Below are 19,854 nucleotides of genomic sequence, written 5' to 3'. Positions count from 1 at the left end.
TTGTGGATGTTCACTGCAATATCTGATTTTTGTGCTTCCTTCGTGCTGTTACGGTTTTTTTTCGCATAAGGGATACTGCAATGTGCTAGTTAACTACTCTTGAGTTTCCTTCCGCGTGACCACCTCACAGTGTTTCTGCTTAGGCTTTGTGTTATATTAGCATTTTGTTGTTGCCTTGTGCCTAACATGAACACTCACTGTTCGTTTCGCAATATGTAATTGGCTCATGCCTTCCGAAGGCTGATGACGTGTGGCCTGTTTTGCTTGTCTGCTGTCAAGATCCCTATGTTTCAAACGCGAGATGCAGTAGTTTGTCGATATGGTCCCTCAAAACAGCAGAAGTTGCACTGGTAGACCGTTGTACTGCGTAATTATCGATACATTCGCCGTAAATAAACTACTGAGCTCCGCCCATGTTTTGACAGATGTGGATGAATGTGTGTTGAAGCATTACATGTAACTCGCTGCCTGTGCTTTGTGGGACCCAACGTCAAACGAATCGATCGAACCATCGGTGTATAGGATCCGAGCACTAATGCGCGAAGTAAAACCATTTCGATATTGTGTTTCTATAACGTGTGAGCACTAAGCACCGCTATATTGCGCCTTTTCAACGCACTGGACACTAACATATAAGGGCACTGCCGGCGGAAATAGGTTAACCACTTAAATCATCAACTTTGTCGTCTACGTGCTACTCCATTCTTACGTGGGTGTGATTTACATTCTTTCTTGGTGTTACTGTAAAACGGAAGGTTAATCCTTGTGCCTCCTCAGTGTTTTGCACCCACATTTACTGCAAAAGCACTATTTCACTAACAATCCTGAAAAAGTCGAGGCTTGTATGAAGCCTTTCCGATACATGCTGAAATAAAATATTGCCGCAGCTAAGTTGTCGCGGTTGTCCGCGACGGCGCGAACAGACCAGGTTCGCATGCCACTGCGCGACAGCACTATGCTACTGCCACAGCCGATCACGCCTAATGTTGTTGTTGTTTACCTCAGTAAACATAAGCTGCCGTCGTCGTCTTCGTCAACTGCCACCTGCGCTCAGAAGTCTCGAGTTTAAAGTAAAAGCGCATAACTGGCTCATCGTGTCAGTGGACACCTAAATTGCGCTTTGAGATACGTGAGGGTAGTGAAGTGAGATGTGCGCAGCTTGGGTTTGCGTTTTAAATGGAAAACCACAAAAGACAAACGGCATAGGCCGCTAGCGTTCATTGGGTTCACTGACGTGGACAACGTTGTAGACTGCTAATTTTGGGGGAAGCAAATGCGCATAACTGGCTCCCTGGGTCACTGGACACCTGAATCGTGCTTTCTTGTACGTGGCTGTGGTGTTTACCTCTAAAAACATGCTTCCGCACAATAGTTTGTGCAAAGCAACGCTAAACCACCATAAATTTTATTACAGCTGGAGTCATGAAGGACAGAGTGCATTCAGGAATTCCAGTGCCTTCAAAATTCTCCCTCGTGCTTTGAAAAAAAAGAAGGAAACCTGCACATGAGCAGCTGTGGCGGTAGTGTTGAGTTTAGTTGAAGTTCCCCATACTGACACCTGTCACATAGCACTTCACTTCCCTCTGCTCTGGTTGAAGGAGAAACTTGACATGACTATTAGAATTGAGGTTTCACGCCCTTTTTTTTAATTGCTGGGGTCATCTTTTATTCACAAGTCACCTCGGTGCGATTAACGTAAGGTTCCAAAAGCCCTTTCAAAAATTACCGTCTGCCACACATTTCGGAAGAAAATTTCAACAACAGCAGGTTCTGTGTAAGCGAAAGCAACTTCTGTTTAAATCTGCATGTCTGCTGAAATTAAATAAGCATAGTCTCAGGCTATCTACTATTTATCAGCGATTCTCAGTTGTAATCATCGCGTCTTGAAGTACGTTGCTCAGTTTTCTTGGCTTCTTAGAAGTTGTTTGTCTTGGTGACCAGCACCTCGTACTCGGTGTAGCGGTGCTCAACGCCGCCGTAAGGAACGAATGCACAACCCAGGGAGGGGTGGACTTTGCCAAGAGTCATCATGCCCTTGTAGATAGCCCGCCCGATGTAAAGGGGCTCTCCAGTGGATGTCACACCCCCTTGGATGGCTCCGGTCGGAACAGCGCCACGGGAATCTGGCATCCACACCAGAGAAGAGCTGTCAGCGACCAGCACCTGCGACACCAATCGCAGTGACGTTCCTGATATTGTCACATTTATTATACGATACTGAAAAATTCATCTCTTCAAAATATTTCTTCAACCTTCGCTATAAAAGGGGCCTGTGAAAAATGCGCCGCAAGATGGGTAGGCTGTCGGCCGCATGACTAGCCTAAGTACCATCGAAGAGCACCCAATGCGGCTCTAGGAAAGGCTATGTTCTGCTGCCGTGCTAGATAATGATGGCAATAAAAAAATTATATTGAGTTCATTTGTTCTTGACTGCTCTTAAAGCAGCACCTGAAAAAAAAAGCTGCTTCGATAAGGAGCTTGACCGGGCGCCTGCCAATGTATTCAGTACTATTATACAGCATTACCAAATTCGCGAACAGAAAACTGAATTGAAACGGCAGATATAAAGCAGATTTAAACATGAAACTAAAAAAGACGAGGCAAGTACTTCCGAGAAAAACAGATCAAGTTAACGCAAATACCAAAGCGCATAACGTCAGAGGCGTGCACTTAGAAAAGGTGGCTATATACTCTGAAATTCAGAATTAGGACGATTTTCGTGCTGCAGGTACACCGAAAAGCCATTGTCGCTAAGTGTGACGCATTTCCATTTTTGTACTTTTGGTTACTCGCCTCTTATATTTGCAAGAAGAAGAGGCTACAGTTCCAAGAAAGCTGAAAGCGTCGGTACAAGCACAAAAATGTCGAGGAAAACAGAAAGGCACACTCAGAAAATTCTCATGAATTATTTTTTAAAGAAGAAGCTTTATATATTCTGCGAACTGGTTCAGGAAGATAGGACGTTTGAAGTTAAACATCTTTTTGCCGTAGTTTCCGCGGCAGCCACGAAGCTAACAGCGTTCGTTGTCACGGATTCAATATACAGTTGTGTTGTGCTGGAGTACTCTAATGCTTGTTAGTTTGTTTCCATAATAGTGATTCCTAGTTTACCTACAGGGTCAAAAAAAAATGTTATACAGGGAAGTAGTGGCGACAATTTTCTGCTTCATAAATCGTGGCGGCCTGCGCGCGAAGTAAGGTTCAGCAATGTCTCACGGCTCTGAGATCAAGCACGTCTTTTCGACAGATTTTTCGGACCGTCTTAAGTGCTCCTGTCAAATGTGGATGATTTAATCGTGATCAGTGAGTCTCCAAAAGAAGTTGTGGGTTTCAGAGTCGGAGCTCCTGAGACCTAGGTCTGGAGAGCGCTATTCCTCGACATAAATGCGTATGATACGGCAAATGAGCGGCAAGTGATGGAAGCATTCCGTCTTAATTTAAGAGCTTGCTTCGTACAATTGATATTCTCCGCCAAGACCCCTGCTTCGCGAGGTCTAAACGCAAATGCGGGGATATGGCCTTCTCTCTTGGTAAAAGGGATTGACAGCAGTGCCCACTTAATATCCAGTGCTGGGATTTTGTAACAGGAGGAATTCTATATGCCCTAAATATGCTTCGCCCACACTGACTCTTCGCATCGACACAGGAACGATCGCCACCGGTTTGCATTGAATGTAATCCCTTCGAATGAGACATATTGCGACTACTAGGCGGTGCAATTAGAGCCCGAAGGCCATCCTGTGAACGATGCACCAAAGCGGCTGAATCAGTTGAAATGGAGTGGAATATGTTTTTACACACAACATTTGGTAATGCGCTTGGTCCTGGTTATGGCAGAAACTTTGCTTCCCGAGGAAAACTCTCGATTAAATCAGTTGTCCTTGTAACGAAAAGTGAAGAAAAACACAAAGAAATATTCTCGAGAAACATTTAATGATTGGCGACTGCCTCTGCGCGTCGGGGCAGGAAGGGAAGTGTAAATCAGGAAATCTCGAAAGCTCCAAGGTACGCTCGAAGCGCCTCGTGATCCATGAAGCGCGTCATGGTGCCTCGCGGCGCTATGAACTTTCTTCGACTACGTCTGTTCACATATCAAGAACTGGACTCACTAAGCTGACAGCTCCTGAGTGTGGTGTTCAATGTAGCGCAACCTGCATAGACACAATTTTTTTTGCACTCATGCATGAACGTCTGAATCTGTTATGGCTATAGGCAGGGCACATTGACACTGTAAAGCATAATCAACATGCACGCAACGAGGCCATCATTACGGTCTTCGCAGAATCGCACTGCCTATCTCTTGTGTTTTTCGCTTAATATAGCAGGGGCGGAACGTCTGGTAGAGGCAGTTCGAATCTTGTTCTCTTGGCTCTTTCTATTAACGAGACAAATACATTGACCTCAATCGGTTGCGGGAATTTTCGCTCTCTTCATTGCCCGGCGAGCAGCTTTCCATATCAACGACGCGAATATTCAATGAAACGCGATATAGCTGCCCACGATATCGCCGCAATCACTTGCCCTGGAACATTCATGACTGCAGTAAACGCCGAGCCATAGAACCATACAGTGCCGTACAGTGAACGTCTGTACTTCATAAAAACCCACCCCTTATGTAACACCCCGCGAGGGGTCTTTAAGGAAATTAAAGTGATGTGATGTGAAAAAGTTCAGTTTCCTGAAAGATTCTGCGCAACTAAAATTGTCCAAATTAATGGGAGTGGTATTCGCTGGGCACGCCTGTAAATTTGTTTTACTGCGAAGATTACATTTCTTTATTTTGTGTATCTTTTATTTTAAAAAAATAGGAACGAGAGTTTAGGATATCAAGGGGTTAGCTTTTTGCTTAGTTATTATTGAAATGTATCAGGAATTATTTGCTGTACAGGCGGCCGCGGTGGCTCGGTGGTTAGGGTGCTCGGCTGCTGACCCGAAAGACGCGGGTTCGATTCCGGCCGCGGCGGTTGAATTTCTTTGGAGGAGAAATTCTAGAATCCCGTGTACTGTGCGATGTCAGTGCACGTTAAAGAACCCCAGGTGGTCGAAATTTCCGGAGCCCTCCACTGCGGCGTCCCTCATAGCCTGAGTCTCTTTTAGACGTTAAACCCCATAAACCAAAAACCATATCATTTGCTGTATAGGGCATCTAATGGCTTTACGCTGTTAAAAGCGAAGCTCTTAGACAATTCCTGGGCATGGTGGCAGTTGCTACCACGCGGGGCTTTGGTTTCCGGATATTTATGTAAGAAAGAAGCCGCCAAACATTTCAGTGTTATCTACAAGTTCACCATCTATGCCTAAATGGAATATTTATTGCTAAAATTATATCATTACGTCTCCGCCATGCTTCTTAGAACTAATTTTCCGACCACTTTTTGCTAGCATCTTCCCCAAATTCATTAATACTGCCTTTGTTATCTCTTACGAGTGGCGGTCCCATCTAGGACTTCCACATAGAGGCTGTGGTCATTTTTTTCCATCCTTTTCTCGAAGAGAGTTGCTTTTTCCACGTTGTACTGGCTAACTGAAGTCTCGGACTGCGCTATCTATGCATTTTTGTTGCTACTTTTTTTTCGCTGATTTTGCATTCAGTCGATAGCGAATTTATCACTTTCCCCCGACTTTGTAACTTTTACACAGCTTACCTTAACAAGCATGGCGATCTCTACAATCCTAAAAACATTCGAATTGCGCCCCAATTAAACGGCCATTTTTTTTCAGACGTATGCAAAGAAACAAACTTCTTCACCACTACCTGTCGCTCATATCTCGCAACTGGGAAGGCCAAAGAGCTCTGTTGACAAGTGCTCTCGCACGGATTGATTTTGGAACGCGTGCAGCCTGCATGGCGCCTACACCGTGTGATGTTGTTCTGGGCTGTGTCCTCAACAAATCAAACTGCAGTGTAGGTTCCTTAACGAAAAAAGGCCCGGCAATTTCGCGTAGCAATTCGCGGGTGGTTCAGGTATCGGCTAGTATTTGGACAATATCACTTTAATCCTGGAGACAATAATAGTGATAGTACGAAAATCTGTATTTCCACTGTATCAGCGTATTCAAATCAAAATTTCGGCTCACGGTTTTAAGCCAAGGCGCCCATTCAGATCTTGTAATGAATTTAATGACTGCTGTCAAGTTGTTTGATTCGTACAGTAAATTTATAGGAAATTTCCGCACTGAGAGTTGTGACCTTCCTGAGTGAATAGTTTTAAAATAGACAAATGAATTGCGTACGGTCTCCAGATACCCCCTCCCGGAGCATTTGGAAACGGTGCCGCGACACGGTAACCGATCTACTCCACGGCTCTGTGTGAAAACCGTCATATCAGGAGAAAAAATCTCTCTCATTTCATTTCCTCAACACTGAAGATGAAAACTAGGTGTTGGTTCCGTTTTGGCACATGCCTACAATTCCGCACTTAGGAAAAAAAAACTGAGGAGGGAGCCTCCGGCGACAGCCTTGAACCCTGGTCGTAAAAAGTAAAAAAATAGTAAACCGGAGAGAGTCGGTTCCCCCCCACCTTCATCGCGGTACCAGATAGCCCTCTGCGTGCGCGCTCCTTCTTCAGTTTCTTTTTCCTCCATGCAAGCCCCCAAAACAAGGTTTTATTTAGTTGTACCAGTTGATGTATGCTTTAGCGTGTTGTGTGCATATGCCGTGTCGTGTGTAGTAGACCCTTTCTCTCGCGCGCACACTCGACCGCTCTGTACGCACACCGCTCGTCATTCGTGCATCTTGTCTACACCTTGGCTCCATTGAACGACATGAGCTTAGGACCAGAGAAAAGACACAAACATACAGAACACATAAACGTACACGGAGAAAAGCAAACGGGCGGTTGCCGGGTCTGTGCTTCGCCTTGTGTTTCGCACAAAACCGACTCCCACCCCTCCTGTCGTGAAAAGATGGTACAAAATTTTAACGGCGCACAAAGGCACACACACAGGAAAAGACAGAAAGAAACGGACAGTAAGTGTCTTTTCCTGTGCGTGTGCCATTTTGAGGCGTTAAAAAATTTTGTAGCATGAACCAACAAGTCCTGCATTAGGTACTTGTGAAAAGATGGGGAGGCTAAAAAAAAAGAAATGAAAAGGTGGCTAGCTAACCGGGGTTGACAAGCAGATGTATTAAAGGATGCGCTCGCTAACAAGTTGAGGTGGTCGAGCCGATCGCGCCTCTCGATCGTTCAGCGTGCGGAGAAAATGCAACGACGCTGTTTCGTCATTGGATGCGCGCGCAGCGACTGAAGTCAAACAACGAACCGGCACAGATTGCCAGTGGAATCGTGTCTGGAGTCGTGTCTGGCTTCAACGGATCGGCCTTCCTGACACAACGGTAAAAAATGTGGTGGTTTGCGGAAAACACTTCACTCAGGACGACTACGTCCACGACCCAAGCAACCGGGGAAAGGAGGAAAAAGAAAAAAAAACGCGACGAAGCACCGCGAAGAGACCCAAAGAGCAAAATAGAGAGAATTTTGAGATAGCCGCCGGTCCCCCCCCCCCTCCCTCCACCCGCGAAATTGAAATAGACCGGGTAGCAAAAACCAAGAAAAGAATTCTTTTCAAGGCTTGACCTTGACGTTGACATGTCACGCAATCCGTCAGACACCACGCCCCCGTCTAGCATCGGAGGAGGAACGGCGATTTTCCCTTGCGGAGCCTACTCGACGAGGCGCAAGAGAGAAAAATCTCAAGGAGGGAACGGAAGGAGAGCAGCCTCGCCACCAGAGAGGTAGAAAATATTTTCGACCAGAGGGTAGTCAGTGGCCCTTTAATCAAGCTGTCATGTTCGCAGGTGCTCAAGGGCAGCCACGTGGCCACTTTACAATTGCACAACCCCTGGATCCAAACGAATGCTTGCAGAGATTATGAACACTGTAATTATGGCACTGAAGCACTGCCCTTAAAATTTGTACCTTGCTCCATGCTACTTAACCATGCTCCCTTAGGTGAAGAGCTCACTAAAAAGCAGGCAACTTTCGTGTGACCTTCTCCTCGAGCAGGGATGGAAATACAGTGCGCCCAGCTTGAAAAAACACATGGAAAACTTTCTTCTGCGCATGCCCAAAATTTCTGGGCAAGAGCATTTTTAATGAAAAAGAGTTCATTGATGCAATTTTTTTTCATGTATTCTAAGATTTCACTATAACAGTTAATATTTCCTGAGATCTCCGATCAGCTGGATTGCATATTTTTCCTTTTAACATTTTTGCTATCATCCAAAGCTTTCCAACTGGTCTTCTATGGAAGACAACTGCTCTCTGCGAGCGATGGAAAACACTGAAAGATTTTCCTACGCGTCGGAACAATGGACCGTTATCATCAGTATTTCCGTAAATGTACATTATAAGTTTCCAACAATCAAAATCTTTATCCAAGACTGTTGGACATGACTGTTTTCGAAAGATGAAGTAGTTGGTATGCGGTTTTTTAAGAAAGTTGTGAAACGTGAACATGTATACACAACAATAATAGCTTCCTTTTTAATATTTTTATGCAATGAATATCTAGATTTGTACCTTAGTAATATTTGCTTTGACGCTTGATGACTCATGATTTAAGGTGGGCAACTGCATAACGCAACACAAAGCACACCTCACATAAAGGTGGACAGGTACGTGTGCCGTCTACATTTATGTGATGCGTGCTTTGTGTAGCGCTACGCAGTAGCCCATATAATTCTAGACAAGTAGTAACCTGGGTTTTAGAGCTTGTTTACCTCATATGCTTTCATCATCATCATCATGATCATCGGCCTGACCACGCCCACTGCAGGGCAAAAGCCTCTCCCATGTCTCGCCAGTTAACCCTGTCGCTCGCCAATTGCGGCCACCATATTCCCGCAAATTTCTTAATCTCATCCGCTCACCTAACTTTCTGCCGCCTTCTAATACGCTTGCCTTCTCTTGCAATCCACTCCGTTACCCTTAAGGACCAGTGGTTATCTTGCCCTCGCATTACATGCCCTGCCCAAGCACACTTCTTGATTTTCACTAGGATATCATTATGCGCGTTTGTTCTCTCACCCACTCCGGCCGCTTCCGATCTCTTAACGTTAAACCTATCAGTTTTCTTTCCATAGCTCGCTGCGTTGTCCTTAACTTAAGCTGAACCTTCTTTGTTAGCCTCCACGTTTCTGCCCCATAGGTGAGTACCGGTAAGATACAACTGTTGTATACTTTTCTCTTGAGGGATATTGGTAAACTGCCATTCATGATCTGAGAGAACCTGCTGTATGCGCTCCACCCCATTCTTATTCTTTTAGTTATCTCTCTCTCATGATCCGGAGCAGCTGTCACTACCTGCCCTAAATGGACATTTTCTCTTACTACTTCCAGCACTTGGCTACCAATTGTGTACTGCTGTTCCCTTTCTAGGCTGTTGAACATTACTTTGGTTTTCTGATTTGTTAATTTTTAGCCCCACCGTTCTGCTCTGCCTGTCTAATTCATTGATCATGCTTTGCAGTTCAAGTCCTGAGTGACTTAGCAAAGCAATGTCATCAGCTAATCGCAAATTACTTAGGTATTCTCCATTAACCATTATCTCCAACTGTTCCCATTTCAGGACCCGGAATATCTCCTGTTACAGGCAGTGAATAGCATAGGCGAGATCTTGTCTCCCTGTCTGACACCTTTCCTTATTGGAATTTTATTGCTGACTTTGTGGAGAACTATGGTAGCTGTGCAATCGTTATAAATTTTTATAAAAGGTGGGGAAGTGAGCAATTGGATTAAGGAAGAAAAAACCTGTCTTTGGGCAGGGCCCCAGGTAAAAGGGCCTGTCTTTCTTAAAGAGGTCGTTGAGAGGACGAGCGATGCAAGCAAAATTTTGGATGAAACGTCGGAAATAGGATCACAGGCTTACAAAGCTGCGACATACGAGGACTATTGGGGAAGAGGGAAGTCCTTGACGGCTTGAACCTTAGCAGGATCCGGGTGGACACCAGAAGCATGACGACTTCGGGGTTCAGGAGGACAAAATTCACGGTACATAGGCGGTGGACAACTGGAGCCGATGGCTCCTCGGTAAAAGGTAGGGCGAGGTGAACAACACTTGTGGCGCAATCAATAAGGGCAGAATGTTCGGGAAGAAAGTCAAGGCCAATGATGAGGTCATGAGGGCAGTGTTCGAGGGAAATGAAGAAAACCGAAGTACGACGGCCGGCGATCGACACACGGACTGTGCACATTCCAACGACAGCGGAAGTACGGCCATCGGCGACACGAACAACAGCGGAGTGGGCAGGAGTGAGGACTTTCCTTAGGCGACGGCGTAGACAGACATTCATAACGGAGACGTGCGCTCTCGTGTCGATGAGAGCGGTAACAGGGATCCCGTCCACGTCTACGCTAAGTATGTTCGATCGAGCATGGAGAGTCAAAGGAGGATTTTCAAGTTCGGTCGTAGGACCAGCATCACATCCAGATGCTGCTGCCATCAGTTTTCCGAACAGGATCGAGCATACGGGCCAGGAGATGACGGGCGGCGAGATTGGGGCGACGCAGATCGACGACGGTTAGGCGACGACGAGCGGTTGATGGGAGGGGCCTGAGCGTCGGAGCTTGAGAACTGTGGTTCAGTGGCCGACGACGAGCGGCGGGAATACACACAATCATGACAGCGGCGGTAGGCCTTATGACGGACGGCTTCGCCATTGTAGTGAGATGTGACCACCTCGGGAGCAGTTAAAACAGATGGGCCTGTCGTAAGGTGTTTTCCACTCATCCGGGTTGCGGCTGCGGCGAGTGTGGTACGGATGTCAGGCACCGAGCACCGGAGACACACGACGACCATCTGGGCAACTAATGGAGCATACAGGACGGATCCCGAGATTGGCGAATTCTTGTCGGAAAAGAGCCTCTATAAGGGATACTGCAGGGGCACTGTCCGGTACCGATAATTGCGAAACTGTGGGAGACACTGCTTCGAGTTCTCGGCGCACAAGTCGTGCCAGGCTGTCGGATGTTGGCCGGGGGGCACGGTTGGGGTGAGTCTACGCAGGACGACGTTGCCGCCGTGTTCGGCAACTGCGTGAACTGGCGGGAAATATAGCGGCTCTTCGCTTGTTCAAACCGGCGGCATTCTTTTAGGATTGCGTCAGCCGTTCCACAGTCCTTATACGCGAGCATGTTGAAGGAATCGTCTGCAATTCCCTTTAGAACATGACCGACTTTGTCACTCTCTGACATGGCGGAATTAACTTTCATGCAGAGGGCTAAAATGTCCTCAATGTAAGACACATAGGACACTGTGGACGATTGTGCGCGCCATGCAAGCTCCTTCTTCGCGGCCAGCTGACATCCGAATGGCTTACCGAACAAGTCGGTATGCTTCTGCTCGCACAGGTTTCAACTGATGAGTACTTCCTCGTGGGTCTCGAACCAGACCCTTGCGGTGCCCGTCAAGTAGAAAATGACGGTGGCCAACTTCATCGTCGGATCGTACCTGTTGTGTGTGCTCACACGCTCGTACATGGCGAGCCAGTCCTCCACAACAGCACCGTCCATTCCATTGAAGGTTCCGGGATCACGCAGGGGTCCAATGATGACCGCCGGGGTGGCGGACGCCTATGATGCAGCCGCGGTGCTGAGCATGGCTGAAGAGCAGGGGAGGTGAAAACAGCTGCGGAGCTCCGTGCTTGCTGTAGGCTACCCCGCACCTCACACCAATAATGTAGCGTAAATGTACGCACACAACGAGTAGCCGTAAGCACAAAAAGATAGCTGACAGTAGCTCAGTCCAACCACAACACACATCGTCCTCTTCGCGCTCTGTGCACGAGCCCAGCACAGTCTTCGTTGTTGTCCATTGACAATATCTTCCAATATTTTCACATAACACTGATCTACGCCCTGATTCCGCAAAGCCTGCATGACTGGTGAAGTTTCTACTAAACCGAATGCTTTCTCGTAATCAATGAACGCTATATATAGTGTGGTTATATTCTGCGCATTTCTCTGTCACCTGATTGATTACGTGAATATGGTCTATTTTCGAGTATCCTTTACGAAAGCCAGCATGACCATTTTGTTGATTGAAGTCCAAGGTTGTCTTGACCCTATTGGCGTTTACCTTAGTAAATGCCTTGTAGGCAACCGACAATAAGCTGATCGGTCTGTAATTCTTCAAATCCTTGACGTCTCCTTTCTTGTGAATTAAGATAATACTGGCCTTTTGCCAAGCTCTAGGTACGTTCGAGGCCACAAGGCATTGTGTATACTGGGTGGCTAGTTTTTCGAGCACAATCTCTCCTCCATCCTTCAACAAATCTGCTGTTCTCATCCTCACCAGCAGCTTTCCCCTTCTGTATTGCTCCTAAGGCTTTCTTTACTTCCTCCTTCGTTACTGGCGGGATGTCCCATTGCTGTGCTGTACTGCCTAGTTGATGTGATGCTTTGCATCACATTGTCATCACATTAATTTGCATCACAGATTTTCACGTTGAATAACCCTTACAACTAGAAAAATGTCCTGGAGATGTGGCATCATAAATTAGTAAATGGATAGAAATATAATATTAGATATAGTATATATTATAATATATTATAAGAAATATAATACATATCAATATGTATTATACATAATAATATATATCATGTGTCAGAAACCGAATTTCTTTTATGTAAATTGGTGTGGAATAGATAAACGGGGCACCAATTTGTGCCTTCTCTTCGTTAAGCCTAGGCCTGCGGGATCTTGGAGATATCCTCCTACCTTTGGATATAAAATAAAATTAGTACCGCTGGCACTACCTGATGCATTGGCAGCAGACACCCATGGATGTCTACAGACAACCGGAAAAATTGGCCGCCATCTTATAGTGCTGCCTTCTTCGCTTCAGGTTTCACCTCTTTGTCAGAGGTCCCCATAGGTTTGGAACTGGTGCTGTTATCTACCAAGAAGCGTGTGCTTTGAACTCGATGCTTGCGTTTACCAATAGCAAAGAAGTAATAAAATGAGATGGGAAAGCAAGATTTACAACGTCGCCCGCTGATACCGCAACAACTCGTTTTTACTTATCGGGAAATAAAGACCACAGCACAAAGTTACCACAGGATACAACTTGCGGTTGTGCTGTGCGGTTGAATTTTCTCTCTTTCATAAGAGCCGTGGAAGCACTAAGCAGGATAGCTATGCAGACGAAATGATAAAAGACAAGAGACGGATGGCGTTGTGCTGACCTGGTAATCCCCGTGCTTGTATTCGACTTTGTCGAATCCCACATAACAGCAGGACCTGGAGAGCACCACCTTGCCTGGTATCACGTCACCGCCCTGTAGCGCGCGTCCAACGTAGGTGATCTCGCCATTCTTGTCGTCGCCGCCAGGCACCGCGTTTAGCGGTATGTTCCCTCCTCGGCAGGACACCCAGACGCCTGGCGTTCTGTACTCGATGGCTGCCGGGAAATTTAAGGAAGTCAGATCAAGAACGTAAGGTGGTGGCAGAGCATGAAGACGGGATAGTTGGTGTTGCATGGTGGTGGGTGGGTGGGTAGGTGGGTAGGTAGGTAGGTAGTCAGGTAGGCAGGTAGGCAGGCAGGCAGGTAGGCAAGTAGGCAGGTAGGTAGATTGGATGGATATATATATATATATATATATATATATATATATATATATTCCGAACGCGTTCCTCAAGAGATACGCAGAGTGGGTATCGAAATATTTGCTCCTTGTTTATAAGAAGTCCCTAGATAACGCAGAAGTGCCGAAAGACAGGAAAATAGCTAAGGTTGTTCCTGTTCATAAATCTGGGGTCACTACAAACGTATCTAACTATCTCCCTATTTCACTCACGTGTGTTACATCCAAGATATTTGAACACATCATTCTTAAGCACATAGTTACATTCCTTGAAGAAAATAATCTACTGAGTTCTAATCAAGACGGCTTTAGGAAACGGCTATCAAGTACATCTCAACTGCTAGAAACGGTCCACGATCTCGCATCCGCACTGGACAAACGTAGCCAGGTTGATGTTTTATTTCTTGATTTGTCGAAAGCGTTCGATCGTGTATCACACACAAAATTGATGTTTAAACTTGAACATTTCCTTGGTTGTTATAAAACTACGAACTGGATACAAAATTACCTTTCAGAGCGCTTTCAGTTTGTGCATTACGACGGCCACGCATCGCACCATGTCAAAGTAATGTCTGGAGTACCTCAAGGAACGGTATTAGCACCCATATTAATTCTACTTTACATCAACGATCTAACAGTTAAGCTTAACGCAACAGTCCGAATGTTCCCAGATGATTGAATTATTTATAAAGAAATTAAGATGCAGGACGATTAAGTCACATTAAACAACGCCGTTGGTCGAATAGCAGAATGGTGTTGAGAGTGGCAGATGACCCTGAATCTCGAGAAATCAGTGTGTATGACTGTATCAAGAAAAAAGAACCCGCTCGTTTTCTCATATGAAGTCGAAATTAAACCTTTAAAATCAGTTCAAAAATACAAGTACCTGGGTGCGGTCATCTCCTCTGACTGAAATGGGATAATAATGTAGAATATATATCGTCAAAAGCACTTTCCGCACTCTTTTCTCTTAAGCGATCAATACCGACTGCCTCTCCCGACACCAAGCTAGTGGCATACCGTTCCCTCGTCCTTCCTGTGCCCGAGTACAACATCCTGTGTTGGTTTCTATGCATTAATAAGTTAGAAAGCGTCCAGCGGAAAGCAGTAAGGTTTATTTTTAACAAATATAAACGTAATGACTCCCCAAGTGAACTCTTAAACAAGGCAAATCTCTCCACTATTAGTAACCGCGCCCGAACCTCGCGCCTTAAAATCATCTTTCTCCTCTTAAACGGTGCTCTTAAAATAGATTCTGAACTCTACTTAGTTTCTTCACCAAAACGCAATACCAGAACAAAACACTCACAGCATTTAACAGAGTATAAATTCAATACTGACACCTTTCGTTGTTCATTTTTCCAGCAAGCGATTAGAGAATGGAATATGTTGCCTGCAAATGTTGTTAGCTCTGAATCTCTGAGTAGTTTTCTTTGTCACCTGTCATAATTGTTTCTTTGAACTTTTTAGTAAGGCATTGCTTGTACTTTTTCGAGGAAATATTTTTTTTCACACTGTGCTTTATTTTACGTTTAATACTGCGCCTTGCATTTTGGAACTGTATCCCATGATTATCCCTTTTACAATGTTATTTCAGTTGTGTGAACTTTCTTTGTGATTTTTTTGTGATGTACCTAAAAAACGAAAAAAAACATGTACCCATTCCTGCAACAGCCTCAACAGAGGCTAGCAGTATGTTCCATATATATATATATATATATATATATATATATATATATATTATTTCTTTGAGACAAAAAGGTCTCGGATACAAGGGCAAAACCCAGATGTACTCAGCCTGATGGGGTCCAAGCGCCCGACATAGTCCTCAGGACAGCTACAAGGTACAATGTATAAAGTAGGACAAGGTAGAAACACAAGGTAGAAAGTAAGAGAAAGGTGCATACTTTTGCACTGACTAAATTATACATTAGATGTTTACAAGGCACATTATAATGAGAAATACAAGAGAATTCACCGAGTTAGCGGAACAACAGGGACATCAAGAATTTCTGTGTGAACAACCTTTCAACCATTCGAGTAAGAAAGGAGGTAAGTTATAGAATTCCTTTGAAGGAGTTATGGGTAACAGATTTCTGGATAATTTCCATGGCCGGTGTATGTTTATTTAGAAGATTGTGAATTAGATATGAAAGCATTTCGGTTCCATAGTTGGTCCTTACGAGGGGCACTCTATAACTGACGTGCCTTATAAATTAAGGCACGTCACTAGAGTGTAACTGAACATATTTAGTGGGATGAAGTTTGAAATCATTAAAGATATGAGAAAGCAATCTCAACTCAAACAATTCGATCACTTTTAAGATGGAATGCTTTGAGGAGTACAAACCTGTATGATCATTGTAGGCAAGGTTTTCGACATATCATATTGATTTTTTCTCTAACGTTATCAACCTCGTGAGGTTATAGTTTCGTTGTAGATCCCCAAACAAGTAAACAATAATGAAGATGTGATTGAATTAGGGTATAATATAATTGCCAGTTCAGCCATTTCGTAACAAGGTCTCTAATTTTATAGAGTACATTGAGTGACCTTGATATGCTGCCATGAACCTTGTTAATATGCAGGGTCCAACTCAAGTGTTCTTCAAAAATGATGCCTAAAATTTTATAGAAAGAAACGCGCTCAATTACACTGTTTTTGAATGTAAGATTAATTTCAAAGTCATCAGGCTTGTTGCGTGCCTTAAATACAATAACTTTTGTTTTGTTAACAGTTACTTCTAGTTTATTTATATTCAACGATAAAGACAATTCTTGTAACCATGCATTCGCCTCAGCCTGAATATTACTAAGATGCATGCCAGAAAAAAATACACTGGTATCATCTGCATACAAAATTATTGTGGGAGTTCTTGCTATGGCTATTATATCGTTAATGTAAAGAATAAAAAATATTGTACCCAAAATAGACCCTTGTGGAACACCGTATATTAATTGGCTAGGTTTTGATTGATGACTATTCAAACATTTATACTGCACGCGACTGGTAAAATAACTACGGATCAGATTGAAGACAAGACCTCAAATGCCATAAAACGGCAGCTTGTAAAATAAAATGCCATGTTTAATTGAATTAAATGCCTTCTTGAAATCTAAAATAAATCCGACTGTAAATTGTTTGTCATCCATATTAGAAAATACTTTTTCCTTTAAACTAAGCAATGCCAATTCCGTTGACTTCTTCTCACAAAACCCGAACTGTTCTTTAATAAAAATGTGTCTGCCATCAAAGAACTTACACAGCCTGATTTTTATCAAATATTCCAGCAGTTTAGAAAACAGAGGAAGTACAGATATAGGTCTGTAGTTGTTTATATTTTCATAAGAGCCACCTTTGTGTAAAACAGCCATTCTGGAATTTTCATACCATCTGGAAAAACACCTTGAACTAATGAAATGTTACATATATGCTGCAAGGGCAAGCTAATTAGATCAGCAACAGCAATAATAGGCTCGGCCTTAATTTCATCTGCGCCTGCCGCAGTGTATTTGTCTAGGCTTCTAAGGAATGTGAATACTTCATGTTGACTGCAGGGATTCAAGAATATGAAGCTTCCAATTGGCAATTTCATGATTTCAATCCTGTTTTTGAGATGATTCACCAGAGGATAGAAAATGAGCGTTAAACTTGTCTGCCAAAGCAGCGCCACTGTATTCAACGCCATTGAATGTTAATGTGATGGGAATATGGGTTGTCGCCCTTCCCATGAAGTCGCTCAAACAATCCCATATTTTCTTACGGCAGTTGGAGACTGCTGCAAATTTATTCTGATAATACTGCTTCTTAGCTTTTTAATATCAGAGCCTAACTTATTTCTAAGTTTTTTGTATTCCTTAAAGCCGACTGGATCTTTTGATTGAATGAATTTGTCAAAAAGTCTTTCACGGGTTTGAATTCGTCGATATAACTCTTTTGTACCCACGGCTTTCGAGACTTTTTGGGAGTTTTTGCTACTGTAAAAAAAAAGGGGGTATCATATTTGCTTTTTACTAACTGAAGGAAGATCTTGTACGCTATACTAGGATTTAACTCATTAAACCTCTCTCCAGGCAGTGCTTTCCATTATGGATCTAAACCTAGCTAAATGTTTTTGATTGAAACTGCGATACCCTATCTGGTGAGTTGGTACTTGTTTATTTTTTGTTATCGCCCGAGGAAAAAAACAGAATACAGGCAAATGGTCACTTAAATCAAATGTAAGCCCACCTGATTGAACTCTTGATAACTCATGGTTTGTAATACATAAATCTAATAATGAGTTCCTCTCTAAGGTTATTTTTGTTGGTGACTGCATAACATTGGTGCAGAGAAATGCATCAATGGCTTCGCAAAAAAGACGTCGCAGCGAGCTGTTTGTCAAAAGATCAATGTTGAAGTCTCCAACTAAAACAACAGGGATATTTATGATACAAGCATATTCAAGGAGATCGCGCACAAACTTGATAAATTCAGCACTCTCACTAGATGGGGGTTGGTAAATGCAAGCGATCAGTGTTCCATGACATTTTATAGCAACCCATTCGTAGTGGGTATCGACAAAAGAAAAACATGGTTTTCTCTGAACACGCCTTCAAACGTGTAGCCACGAAAAAAGATAACATCATTTTGACTTGTGAAGAATGTTTCAGTATACGCTAGTATATCAAATCTATGATTCAGGGAATCCAAAGCTGACTGCATTTCAAAGTGCTTACTTTTTATACTTCTAATATTCACATGAAAGACTGACATCCTGTCATTCTCGTGAACAAGACAACTGCGCAAAGCATCGTAGTAAAGAGGTTTTGTTTGTAATGCCATAACAGAAAAATTATGGAAGAAACTGATCAGTAAGGTAAAGTAGAGGCGGTGCCTGTTCAGATTATATTTTCCAGGTCAGCAACACACGCGATCCGGATTGGCGTTTCACCCTGGCACTTGCCGGGGTGAAATAGGTTATGGGAAATAGGGAAGGTAGCTTATGCTGCAAATCACGGCCGCAAATACGTCGATAGCTACCTTGGGCGATGACACCTGTGTCCCATCTGCATTACAGGAAGAAGTAGGGCTAGAATCATGAAAGACAGTCATGATTTCTTCTGACGTCACTCGCCTAAGGAACACAATAGAAGCATTCCAATAATTTAAAATTCGCTTGTAAACTAGGTCGAGACCCAAGGCGAAATTTACAAAGGGGTGACCCGCGTTGCAGGTCTTATGTTGCGGAACTGGTGTGTGGCAAAATCACGACTCCATGTGGTTCGCAGGAAGACAGGATTTAAATGACTTTACATAGGCCGTCAGTGAAAACTTGCAGGTGGCCCCGTCACCGATGCTCAGATGTTCAAGAACCAAAAAGTTTCACTTGAACTACGGGCACCGATCGAACTGAGCGTAGGCCTGAGATATCTCAGTAAGACCATGATGGGTTCTGTTAGCAGATGTTTTCCAGGGAAGGCCGGCCAACTTAGTGGAGGGTGTGAATGCAGCAGAAAAGAACTTCCCGTTCTAACTGATAGTAGACGAATTGCGGCTTCATCTGTGTGGATCTTGCCTAGAGAGACAAATTTGGAAGCACTGTTTGGGAGGCCTGCAGACGCTACGGCAAGCGACGGGCGACTTCTAATAACTTGCTGAAATCAGCCTAGCATAGAAGGTTTCGATAGTGGGCCCTCAAAATCATTCCTTTAGCTTCAAGTATAATATTGTTACTCTAATGACAATTATTTGCAATGAAGCAGCGTGCATGCATCATGGCTTTTGCTGAAAAATTGTTCGGTTTCTACTAACACAACAGAAGCACACAACAGGACCAAGAGAACAGCATCAACACAACTGCATCTGTCAAGACGGCATGCAGTGAACAAACACAGACCACGAACGGCGGCATCCTGGACGTCAAACTTACGTCCGTAGTCCGTCATGTGGCTTTTGGGGATGCTGCAGTGTACTTTCGCAGTGTGGTTTCTCTCGCAAAATGCGGGCATTATATAGTCATGTCCGTGCGTGCAAAAACGTGGCAATTCACGTAGATAAACGTACCGGGAACTTGGCATAGGCCGGCAATAAGTGCTGACATGAGTAAGCGAAGGAGCTTATCATTGTTTTCGATGGCGAACCAGGAACTCGGCTCAGGGGTGAAAACCCACCTTGCATGGGAGCTGAAGAGACCGCCCTCATTGCTGTTTTCAAGCACGCTGTTCTATCCCTTCGTTACCCAGATGGCTCACTAATTTCTCATTTGTGACATGCAGTGATGGAATA

At 44.1% G+C, this 19,854-nt stretch overlaps 1 protein-coding gene across 1 annotated transcript; it reads right to left on the bottom strand.

The window, feature by feature from the left end:
* Window positions 1–1,555: 1,555 nt before the first annotated feature.
* On the bottom strand, window positions 1,556–19,620 carry LOC149362279 (pfs47 receptor-like). Its single transcript, XM_089569679.1, has 3 exons — window positions 19,499–19,620; window positions 13,188–13,402; window positions 1,556–2,163 (listed from the first exon to the last, which is right to left on the bottom strand). Exons 1-3 carry the CDS (start codon window positions 19,575–19,577, stop codon window positions 1,915–1,917), a joined length of 543 nt encoding a protein of 180 aa, XP_089425805.1. The 5' UTR covers window positions 19,578–19,620; the 3' UTR covers window positions 1,556–1,914.
* Between the last annotated feature and the right edge of the window lie 234 nt (window positions 19,621–19,854).

Source organism: Amblyomma mixtum, chromosome 2 (assembly GCF_055824585.1).
Source record: "Amblyomma mixtum isolate Tamu chromosome 2, ASM5582458v1, whole genome shotgun sequence".
Lineage (NCBI taxonomy): Eukaryota > Metazoa > Arthropoda > Arachnida > Ixodida > Ixodidae > Amblyomma > Amblyomma mixtum.
Note: the sequence above shows the minus strand (reverse complement) of the source record. Positions and strands in the feature narration are given on the sequence as shown.